Source organism: Ostrea edulis, chromosome 8 (assembly GCF_947568905.1).
Source record: "Ostrea edulis chromosome 8, xbOstEdul1.1, whole genome shotgun sequence".
NCBI classification, from domain to species: domain Eukaryota; kingdom Metazoa; phylum Mollusca; class Bivalvia; order Ostreida; family Ostreidae; genus Ostrea; species Ostrea edulis.
Genome location: NC_079171.1, coordinates 11,428,425 through 11,441,764, shown reverse-complemented (window position 1 = coordinate 11,441,764; position 13,340 = coordinate 11,428,425). Strand labels below are relative to the sequence as shown.

Genomic DNA, 13,340 nt, shown 5'->3' with positions numbered 1-13,340 from the left:
GAATACTGACAACACTCACAACATCTGTGTTATAACATTAAAATACCGACAACACTCACAACATCCGTGTTATAACATTAGAATACTGACAACACTCACAACATCTGTGTTATAACATTAAAATACCGACAACACTCACAACATCCGTGTTATAATATTAGAATACTGACAACACTCACAACATCCGTGTTATAACATTAAAATACTGTCAACACTTACAACATCCGTGTTATAACATTAAAATACTGACAACACTCACAACATCAGTGTTGTAACACCAGAATACTGACAACACTCATAACATCCGTATTATAACATTAAAATACTGACAACACTCACAACATCCGTGCTATAACATTAAAATACTGACAACACTCATAACATCCGTGTTATAACGTCAGAATACTGACAACACTCACAACATCCGTGCTGTAACATTAGAATACTGACAACACTCACAACATCCGTGTTATAACGTCATAATACTGACAACACTCATAACATCCGTGTTATAACATTATAATTCTGACAACACTCACAACATCCGTGGTATAACATAAAAATACTGACAACACTCAAAACATCCGTGTAATAACATTAGAATTCTGACAACACTCACAACATCCGTGTTATAACATTACAATACTGACAGCACTCAAAACATCCGTTTTACCACATTAGAATACTGACAACACGCCAAACATCCGTGTTATAACATTAGAATACTGACAACACTCACAACATCTGTGTTATAACATTAAAATACCGACAACACTCACAACATCCGTGTTATAACATTAAAATACTGACAACACTCACAACATCTGTGTTATAACATTAAAATACCGACAACACTCACAACATCCGTGTTATAATATTAGAATACTGACAACACTCACAACATCCGTGTTATAACATTAAAATACTGTCAACACTTACAACATCCGTGTTATAACATTAAAATACTGACAACACTCACAACATCAGTGTTGTAACACCAGAATACTGACAACACTCATAACATCCGTATTATAACATTAAAATACTGACAACACTCACAACATCCGTGCTATAACATTAAAATACTGACAACACTCACAACATCCGTGTTATAACGTCAGAATACTGACAACACTCACAACATCCGTGCTGTAACATTAGAATACTGACAACACTCACAACATCCGTGTTATAACGTCATAATACTGCCAACATCACAACATCCGTGTTATAACATTAAAATACTGGCAACACTCACAACATCAGTGATATAACATTAAAATACTAACAACACTCACAATACCCGTGCTATAACATTGAAATACTGCCAACACTCACAACATCCGTGCTATAACATTAAAATACTAACAACACTCACAATACCCGTGTTATAACATTAAAATACTAACAACACTCACAATACCCGTGCTATAACATTGAAATACTGCCAACACTCACAACATCCGTGTTATAACATTAAAATACTGGTAACACTCACAACATCCGTGTTATAACATTACAATACTGACAGCACTCAAAACATCCGTTTTACCACATTAGAATACTGACAACACGCCAAACATCCGTGTTATAACATTAGAATACTGACAACACTCACAACATCTGTGTTATAACATTAAAATACCGACAACACTCACAACATCCGTGTTATAACATTAAAATACTGACAACACTCACAACATCCGTGTTATAACATTAAAATACTGTCAACACTTACAACATCCGTGTTATAACATTAAAATACTGACAACACTCACAACATCAGTGTTGTAACACCAGAATACTGACAACACTCATAACATCCGTATTATAACATTAAAATACTGACAACACTCACAACATCCGTGCTATAACATTAAAATACTGACAACACTCATAACATCCGTGTTATAACGTCAGAATACTGACAACACTCACAACATCCGTGCTGTAACATTAGAATACTGACAACACTCACAACATCCGTGTTATAACGTCATAATACTGACAACACTCATAACATCCGTGTTATAACATTATAATTCTGACAACACTCACAACATCCGTGGTATAACATAAAAATACTGACAACACTCAAAACATCCGTGTAATAACATTAGAATTCTGACAACACTCACAACATCCGTGTTATAACATTACAATACTGACAGCACTCAAAACATCCGTTTTACCACATTAGAATACTGACAACACGCCAAACATCCGTGTTATAACATTAGAATACTGACAACACTCACAACATCTGTGTTATAACATTAAAATACCGACAACACTCACAACATCCGTGTTATAACATTAAAATACTGACAACACTCACAACATCTGTGTTATAACATTAAAATACCGACAACACTCACAACATCCGTGTTATAATATTAGAATACTGACAACACTCACAACATCCGTGTTATAACATTAAAATACTGTCAACACTTACAACATCCGTGTTATAACATTAAAATACTGACAACACTCACAACATCAGTGTTGTAACACCAGAATACTGACAACACTCATAACATCCGTATTATAACATTAAAATACTGACAACACTCACAACATCCGTGCTATAACATTAAAATACTGACAACACTCACAACATCCGTGTTATAACGTCAGAATACTGACAACACTCACAACATCCGTGCTGTAACATTAGAATACTGACAACACTCACAACATCCGTGTTATAACGTCATAATACTGACAACACTCATAACATCCGTGTTATAACATTAGAACACTGCCAACATCACAACATCCGTGTTATAACATTAAAATACTGGCAACACTCACAACATCAGTGATATAACATTAAAATACTAACAACACTCACAATACCCGTGCTATAACATTGAAATACTGCCAACACTCACAACATCCGTGCTATAACATTAAAATACTAACAACACTCACAATACCCGTGTTATAACATTAAAATACTAACAACACTCACAATACCCGTGCTATAACATTGAAATACTGCCAACACTCACAACATCCGTGTTATAACATTAAAATACTGGTAACACTCACAACATCCGTGTTATAACATTACAATACTGACAGCACTCAAAACATCCGTTTTACCACATTAGAATACTGACAACACGCCAAACATCCGTGTTATAACATTAGAATACTGACAACACTCACAACATCTGTGTTATAACATTAAAATACCGACAACACTCACAACATCCGTGTTATAACATTAAAATACTGACAACACTCACAACATCTGTGTTATAACATTAAAATACCGACAACACTCACAACATCCGTGTTATAATATTAGAATACTGACAACACTCACAACATCCGTGTTATAACATTAAAATACTGTCAACACTTACAACATCCGTGTTATAACATTAAAATACTGACAACACTCACAACATCAGTGTTGTAACACCAGAATACTGACAACACTCATAACATCCGTATTATAACATTAAAATACTGACAACACTCACAACATCCGTGCTATAACATTAAAATACTGACAACACTCACAACATCCGTGTTATAACGTCAGAATACTGACAACACTCACAACATCCGTGCTGTAACATTAGAATACTGACAACACTCACAACATCCGTGTTATAACGTCATAATACTGACAACACTCATAACATCCGTGTTATAACATTAGAATACTGCCAACATCACAACATCCGTGTTATAACATTAAAATACTGGCAACACTCACAACATCAGTGATATAACATTAAAATACTAACAACACTCACAATACCCGTGCTATAACATTGAAATACTGCCAACACTCACAACATCCGTGCTATAACATTAAAATACTAACAACACTCACAATACCCGTGTTATAACATTAAAATACTAACAACACTCACAATACCCGTGCTATAACATTGAAATACTGCCAACACTCACAACATCCGTGTTATAACATTAAAATACTGGTAACACTCACAACATCCGTGTTATAACATTAAAATACTGGTAACACTCCTAATATCCGTGTTATAACATTAAAATACTAACAACACTCACAATACCCGTGCTATAACATTGAAATACTGCCAACACTCAAAACATCCGTGTTATAACATTAGAATACTGGCAACACTCAAAACATCCGTGTTATAACATTAGAATACTGGCAACACTCACAACATCCGTGCTATAACATTAAAATACTGACAACATTCACAACATCCGTGTTATAACGTCAGAATACTGACAACACTCATAACATCCGTATTATAACATTAAAATACTGGTAACACTCACAATATCCGTGTTATACCAAAAAAATACTAACAACACTCACAACATCCGTGTTATAACATTAAAATACTGGCAACACTTACAACATCCGTGTTATAACGTCAGAATACTGACAACACTCACAACATCCGTGTTATAACATTAAAATACTGGCAACACTTACAACATCCGTGTTATAACGTCAGAATACTGGCAACACTCACAACATCCGTGTTATACCAAAAAAATACTAACAACACTCACAACATCCGTGTTATAACATTAAAATACTGACAACACTCACACCATCAGTGTTATAACACCAGAATACTGACAACACTCACAACATCCGTGTTATAACATTAAAATACTGGCACCACTCACAACATCCGTGTTATAACATTAAAATACTGGCAACACTCAGAACATCAGTGTTATAACACCAGAATACTGACAACACTCACAACATCCGTGCTATAACATTAAAATACTAACAACACTCACAATACCCGTGCTATAACATTGAAATACTGCCAACACTCACAACATCCGTGTTATAACATTAAAATACTGACAACACTCACAACATCCGTGTTATAATGTCACAATACTGACAACACTCACAACATCCGTGTTATAACATTAAAATACTGTCAACACTTACAACATCCGTGTTATAACATTAAAATACTGACAACACTCACAACATCAGTGTTATAACACCAGAATACTGACAACACTCACAATACCCGTGTTATAACACCAGAATGCTGACAACACTCACAACATCCGTGTTATAACGTCAGAATACTGACAACACTCATAACATCCGTATTATAACATTAAAATACTGGTAACACTCACAATATCCGTGTTATACCAAAAAAATACTAACAACACTCACACCATCCGTGTTATAACATTAAAATACTGGCAACACTTACAACATCCGTGTTATAACATTAAAATACTGACAACACTCACAACATCAGTGTTATAACACCAGAATACTGACAACACTCACAACATCCGTGTTATAACACCAGAATACTGACCATACTCACAACATCCGTGTTATAACATCAAAATACTGACAACACTCATGACATCCGTATTATAACATTAAAATACTGACAACACACACAACATCCGTGCTATAACATTAAAATACTGACAACACTCATAACATCCGTATTATAACATTAAAATACTGACAACACTCACAACATCCGTGTTATAATATCAAAATACGGGTAACACTCACAACATCCGTGTTATAACATTAAAATACTGGTAACACTCCTAATATCCGTGCTATAACATTAGAATACTGATAACACTCACAACATCTGTGATATAACACAAGAATACTGACTACACTAACAACATCAGTGTTATAACATTGAAATACGGACAACACACACAGCATCCGTGTTATAACACCAGAATACTGACCATACTCACAACATCCGTGTTATAACATCAAAATACTGACAACACTCACAACATCCGTGTTATAACATTAAAATACTGCCAACACTCACAATATCCGTGCTATAACATCAAAATACTGACAACACTCACAACATCCGTGTTATAACATTAAAATACTGATAACACTCACAACATCCGTGTTATAACGTCAGAATACTGACAGCACTCACAACATCCGTGTTATAACAACAGGATACTTACAACAATGTGGTACATCGCACCAGCTCCATCTGACCACACTGTTAGTGGTGTAACACCACGGTTCAGGTTCGTCAGCGATCCGACAGTAATTGGACTCGGCAGCCAGATATGAATATTCTAAAACACATCATACGAGATCACATTTCATCTTTCAACTTACTATTGTAAGTTCTATGAAATTGAGTATATATCACTAATTATTAATAGAGTTCACACTGATGTCCAGCTTTACTTGAGAAGGGCGTGTTTATAACAGAATTACAGCTATGTTTATAACAAGTATGCAGCAATTATGAAAGAAATGTGTTTATAACAGATAAAAAATAAATTATGTGTATAAGAGATATAAAATAATTATGTTTATAACATATATACAATACTTATGTTTATAACAGATGTGGAATGTTATGCTTATAACAGATACACAATAATTATGTTCACAACAGATATAAAATGATTATGTTTATAACAAGTATAGAGTAATTATGTTTATAACACATGTAGAATGTTATGCTTATAACAGATACGCAATAATTATGTTCACAACATATATAAAATGATTATGTTGATAACAAGTATAGAATAATTATGTTTATAACATATACACAATGATTAAGTTTATATCAAATCTACCATAATGATGTTCATAACAGGTGTACAATAATTATATTTTACATGATAAGATTATATTTATAACAGATATATATATAATGTTTTGTCCGTACAACATCGTATTTATAACAGTGGTTATCATCTTTATAACAGTTGTTACAGTATTGATAACAAGTTTCACTTGAGGGACAATATTGATAGAATGTATGTATAAGGTTTACTTAAAGACCCAAATAAAATACCGTACGGTTTATTCACGGATCACTGGATGTGGGTGGAACTCATCTATATTCATTGTTATTTACCTGGTCCAGAGATCAGGGTGCTGTGTATACTTTTGATGTACACAGGAAGTGTTTCTGTGGTCATAGTGTTTGTATAATGGTTGTATCCCTATGGCTAGATGATACAGTCTACACCACCCCCTCTTTCTCTCTTTTACTCTCAGTCGTTGGCCCAATGAATATTTTTTTTTATAAATATAGAGCTATCATAAATTGATAATATAAATTATTTGAATAAGTTACAAGTTTTATAAATTAATGGGCAAATTATTGTAGCAGTTGTTGACAGGTCAATACTATCAAAACTCTACAATACAGAACCTCCTCAAGATCTAAAGAATGCCTGTAGGTACTGGCTGTTATTGTTATCAAAACACCTCTCTGGGGTAGCTCTAGACCACAGTGTCTGCAGATGTCACTCCACTTGATATATGTTCAATGTTTGATTGACAGATGGCTAACACTTTGGGTTGTTAACTTAAAGTTAAGTCTTTAATGGGCAATATAATTTGCAGGATTGATTTAGGAGAGTATGTGATTAGCCGATACCGTGGTACGTTACTTGAGGAGATCGTGTGTGGACTATTAAATCCCTACACTTAACAACGGATGGTAATGTTTATATGATGTGTTACTAGAGGAGATCGCGTGCGGACTATCACATTCCCACGCCTGAGATGGTATGGTAATGTTGATAACATATATTATGGTATGTTGCTTTAGGAGATGGTGTGCGGACTATTATATTCCCGCGCCTGATATGGTATGGTAATGTTAATAACATATATTATAGTATGTTACTGGGACTGGGTGTGTGTGGACTATTAGATCCCCAAGCCTGACACGGGATGCCTGTATCGGTATAGTCACGTGTTCCTTCATATTCTTTTCCAACTTCTAAACATTCTTTAGGAGCGTTGAAGTCTGGAAGTAAACAACATTGCATTAACAAATGTCCGAGTTTATGCTGATTGTACATAAATTATGTCACATCCAGTATGAAGAGACACACACTATTTATTCTTATACAAGAGGTATAGCCCTTGGTGGGAACCTCCCTAAAAGATCGACCCATTTAATCCGCTACACAAATACCAAACTTCCAATATTAAGTAAACCAAATACCTTAAATGCGACTCAAATACATTCCTCGATCATTTAACCCTATCTTATACTAAAAACAAAGAACTTAATGATTTTCAGAATTCCTTACATAGATCAAAATGACAAATTGAAATTGTTTGTCACATTTTCAAATTCACGTCATTTAATCATTCAACCCTATATTCATGTATATCAACTTAAAACTCTTGATCAAATACGTTTGGGGTCGAAACTATGATTTACTGATATATGCTGCAAATATTGTGGGCAGTTAGCAGGATCTGATAAACTTATTCCTATAAAAACATTGCTAATACTTAACATATATCCAAGCTTTAAACCGAAATTACCACAATGGCCGACTTCCCACATGATCTCGTCTAAAGCTATATCACTCTTCCAAGAGTCTCCCGTTATCGCCTCAAACGCGATCTGAAAACAAAAATGTCTGAAAATGTATTCTAGAAAAACGACCGAAAATATATAATGATCCCCTATCAACCGGTCGCGGTAAACCAACAGTGAGAACATTTGCTTCTAAACCGGAAGGTCGTGCGTTCGAGTCCCGCTCATACCATAGCTCTGCGAAATATAAGGGGAAAACGTAGGTATTAATTGTTTCTTCGCCAAATGCTCGACAATTAGAAATGTCAACCATGGGTCTTTTTGGACATGCTTGTAAAAACGGACATCCTATGTCGCGGTAAGATATATCACGTTGAAGAACCATCACAGCTAAAGCATTGAGCACAAATTATAGGTTTAAATGTCCTATACTTCACCTACAGCTCAATATGAATAGGACATTGCCCAAACGATGTAAAAGGAAACATGATATCTGTTTTCAACATATTCGTTGTATATCTGCTCTAAAGTATATGAAGTCTCTTTTCACCGGAGACACTCATGACGTTCATCTCTTGATGAAGAAACAACACATCGATACTCTGTATCTTAAAATGTGTATCACATTGAGAATTTATTGTAAAAACATTATGGCATTACACTATGCATTATTTTAAATAATTTGTCAATTGTCATTCATTTTGTTAAATTGATTGATTGAGCTGCCATACATATATTTTCTGTGCAAATCAGGAAAATATATTCACCAATAATGAAAACATGAACAGTGCTGTTCTATCGATGTTATTATATATATATTCTTCGTATCGTACCTTTAGTTCTGACGTGCTCGGTATATCAACTTTATCTGTCATCCAATCAGATCCCTGGTTTCCAGTCTTTGTCCAGAGAGAGGTTTTACCTCTGTTTGCCCCCTCAACATACAGAGTAAGGTTCTTGACATGGAGACCAAACATGTTGTAGGCGAAGGAAAGACATCCATCTTTTGCTACAATATTTTCATATAATGTAAATCAGTGGTCCAGAAACAGCATTATTCAAACACTTTCTACACTGAGGCTCAGTTTATGAACTCTACAAGTATAGCCTTTTTAACAAAACTTGCAGTGATTATGAACAACCTTATACGCTGAAATGATATTAATGTGTCATATACTTTGCGTATTTATATATATTTTTTTTAATGTCCATACCACAAAAAAATTTTAAAATGGTAAATTTCATAGAAGATACATTTTTTAATTAACACCTGGTAGAAATCACTGATTGAAAGGTGAAGATACCAAACATTAACTCTTTTAAGGAATGCAAATTAGAAAGTTGGGCAAACACGGATCCCTGGATATACTAGGGATGAAATCAGATGTCTAGGGGGAGTAGTCATCTCCTGCATTTCACCCAATGATAGGTTGCATTGACAAACAAGATCGTTATAACGACCATATAATTTGCGAAATCCTGACTTTAATCAAGACTGTTGAAACCATTGTACCATCAACTTGTTTGTCAGTAGCTTGCCTCGATTTAAAAACTGACTATACGCAGAACAAGCTCTTGTGTATCGAATCAGCTGAGATATATCAACACCATATGCATGTGATAATACTATGTTGCTACATAAATATTGGAAGTTGAAGATGGGCAAGCTGACATCATCCCGTTTGTCATATAGTTAACTAACGTCTAAACATATAACTGATGTCTGATCACTGGACTAGCGCCCGATCATAAAGCTACTTCCTGGCGTGTAGAGATGTCGAATGTTCCGTCGAGTATCCTGGGTGATGCTGCTATAAATTATCTCACCTGGTAATGGGATGGATATCTGTAGAACGGCCCTATCTTGGTGTTGAAGCTATAAATAGCTCACCTGGTAGTGGGATCGATGCCTGTGGGACGGTCCTATCTTGGTGATGATGATATAAATAACTCATCTGGTAGTGGAACCGATGTTTGCAGGACGGCCCTATCTTGGTGTTGAAGCTATAAATAGTTCACCTGATATGGGACCGATGTATGTAGGACGGCCCTATGTTGACGATGATGCTATAAATAACTCACCTGGTAGTGGGACCGATGTCTGTAGGACGGCCCTATCCCCGGGCTTCCTGGGTGATGACATCTCTGTGAACAGGTATCTATCCCCTCGATAGGCGTCGCTAGGGCCTGTACCCGCCGACATAGTGTGTTTCTGAATATAAGAGGACATTGAGACTTAATAACCAGTATAGTACTACGACAATGATATTGAATTGGTAGAGCTTGATTGAATAATTGATGTTTTTCACCACACTCAACATTTCTTTTTCAATTATATGGTGGTGCCCAGTTTTTATTTGGGGAAGAGAGAACCCAGATACAATGCACCTGGGAAGAGACCACCAATCCCCTGAAAGTAAACTGGGAAAGTTTCTCACTTACTGACGCGGGCAGAATTCGAACCCGCGCCGAGCTGAGGTGAAGTGTCCGATTTTGGGCGCGAAGTTCTAACCACTCCACCACGGAGGTCCCTCTATTGATGAAGAATATATCTCCCAGAAGTTGAATAAGCCTTAAATCATTTTAAATCATAAGAGTCGCGAAGTTTCCTTAATATTTTGAAAGGAAGAAAATGTTGACTACTTACAAATCCAGGACCCCATTCAAAGTCATCTCCTTCCTGAATGTTGTCGAAGAAGCAGTTCTCAAATCTCTCAAAACTGCACCTAAGTTTGGCGTCCTCTGATAAAAAATAAGTCTGCCAATAAATAAGTTCAGTAACACTATTATATATTGTCTCTCCAACACACTCCACGTCTCTGCATGTCAGGACTTGTGTATACCGCGGTACCCCAGGAGTTGTGTATACCGCGGTATCTCAGGCGTTGTGTAAACCGCGGTACCTCAGGACTTGTGTATACTGCGTTACCTCAGGATGTGTGTATCGCGATAGCTCAGGCTGTGTGTACCGTGGCATTTCAGGAGTTGTGTATATGCCGGTACCTAATGGGTTCTGAACATGGAGTTATTTATACCACGGTACCTTAGGATATATGTATACCGCAATTCCTCGGGACTTGTGTATGTTTCGGTATCTCAGGACTTGTGTATGTTCCGGTACCTCCGGGCTTGTGTGTGTATTTCTTAATGTTAGTATGTATATGGTTATCAAATATACACTTTAGATCTTCACAATTTCAAAGTGTACAATAAGAGATATGTCGTTTGTATGAGTAGCATTATCAATGATATAACCTGGATATAACGTTCATCAACTTACCTATCACTAGGTCGCAGTGTTCGCCCGTGTACCCAGGCTGGCACACACACTTATACTGGCAGGCTTTCAGCTCAGTGGGAACGCACACTCCGAATTTACAGAGATTGTCCCTGCAGACTGTTATACAAAATAAACAATACACCCTACGTAGTTCTAGATATGCTAATTATAGGTTGTATAAAGAAAAAAGTAATACATACACAATACTTACAGAACAGATAGAAATCTACATTATACACTCCATATGAACAAAAATTGCTAACTGTAGACTGTATAGAAAAATATAAAATGCGCATTCCATATTTACAGATATGCTGTAGGCTGTTACAAAGCAATATGCGAAGAGTGTATTTTTTATATTGTTGTGTAATACATTGCACTTGATTAACACCTTTGACCTAGATTTTTTCTACACACTCGATGCTTGTCGCTTCAGTATAAAGATGACGTAATACGTGTTCTGCTGTAGAGGTATGTGACCTGTTTATTGTAGGGGGTACTCAGCTGACGTAATACGTGTTCTGATGTAGGGGTATGTGACCTGTTTATTGTATGGGATACTCAGCTTAGGACTCTGAGTTATTGTATACTTATAGCAGTGATTTATTTTCTTATATTTTTCTTTCACTAATTGTAAATAAATTGTGTTAAATATCCTGAGTATCTTGTTCATTTATTTCTTCTGATCTTATTTCAGGTTTATTTATTCTGACTCGTACTAATATGTCAGTATTGTTTACAAAATATACAAACACATATATTTTAAACATGATTCCCTTTCTAAAAGTTATCACAAAACTCGCATTCATGTGGAAAGATTAATATATTATTAATCCAGTTTACTCAGATATCTGAAGGCAAATGAAGAACACAGAATCATTTAAAAAAAAAAAAACTCCTGTAAGATCCCAACTTCCATATTGCCTTCACTTTTTTCATATATTTACAATCAATCTGCAAAATATTGTACATTTGATCACACGGAACATAACCACAGCCCTATCCCTGACATGGACACTTTAGTTAGAGTAGGGGACGTCCTTGTGAATGAATATTGTTGAATCATTTTAATTCGCGATGGTAAATGTTCGTGGATAAGCAAAGTTTTAGTGGTTCATGGGGACGTAATTTCGTGGGTAAGTGACACGATGTTAGTAGGATATATCACTCTGCTTGGTTTTTAAAAAAAAAGTTCGAGGACACATAAATCCGTGGGTAAGAGTGGCCCACGAAATCCATGAACATTAATCATCCACGAACAATGATGATTCTACTTTAGAGCTGGATTGAAAACACGTAAATATTATTCACATGCATATTCCATTTCATTAAGTGATAACACCTCCCGCAATGTACCAGATCCGCCCCTCCCCGGATATATATTTAACCCCAACGATAATGAGCTTTACCTTCCCTCTCCTTTTCAAAATGGAGTTTGAATCCTTTGTGTGTCACGCGGCTGCCTACGAACTTGGTATCCATGGTGACAATCATCAATGTTGGTGAATCAATTGACGCTAAGAATACTTCGCCTACGATATCCCCACACCGCCTGTAGATTAATACAAAAACTGAATCACGATATCCCCACATTGCCTGTAGATTATTACATCAACTTAATCACGATATCACCACATCGCCTGTAGATTAATACAAAAACTGAATCACGATATCCCCACATCGCCTGTAGATTAATACATAAACTGAATCACGATATCACCACATCGCCTGTAGATTAATACATAAAC

General features: G+C 35.7%; 1 protein-coding gene across 2 annotated transcripts in view; it reads right to left on the bottom strand.

Annotated features, from left to right (window-relative positions):
- The window catches only part of LOC125661847 (uncharacterized), a 51,346-nt gene that overhangs the window by 10,618 nt on the left and 27,388 nt on the right, over positions 1 to 13,340 (bottom strand). For both annotated transcript variants that reach the window (XM_056146898.1, XM_056146899.1), the window contains exons 14-21: positions 13,002 to 13,144; positions 11,593 to 11,709; positions 10,960 to 11,054; positions 10,395 to 10,524; positions 9,146 to 9,321; positions 8,318 to 8,399; positions 7,665 to 7,787; positions 5,968 to 6,084 (exon numbers count right to left, since the gene is read on the bottom strand). In XM_056146898.1, the coding sequence (XP_056002873.1) occupies positions 5,968 to 6,084; positions 7,665 to 7,787; positions 8,318 to 8,399; positions 9,146 to 9,321; positions 10,395 to 10,524; positions 10,960 to 11,054; positions 11,593 to 11,709; positions 13,002 to 13,144 (983 nt within the window). The remainder of the gene's footprint in view (positions 1 to 5,967; positions 6,085 to 7,664; positions 7,788 to 8,317; positions 8,400 to 9,145; positions 9,322 to 10,394; positions 10,525 to 10,959; positions 11,055 to 11,592; positions 11,710 to 13,001; positions 13,145 to 13,340) is intronic.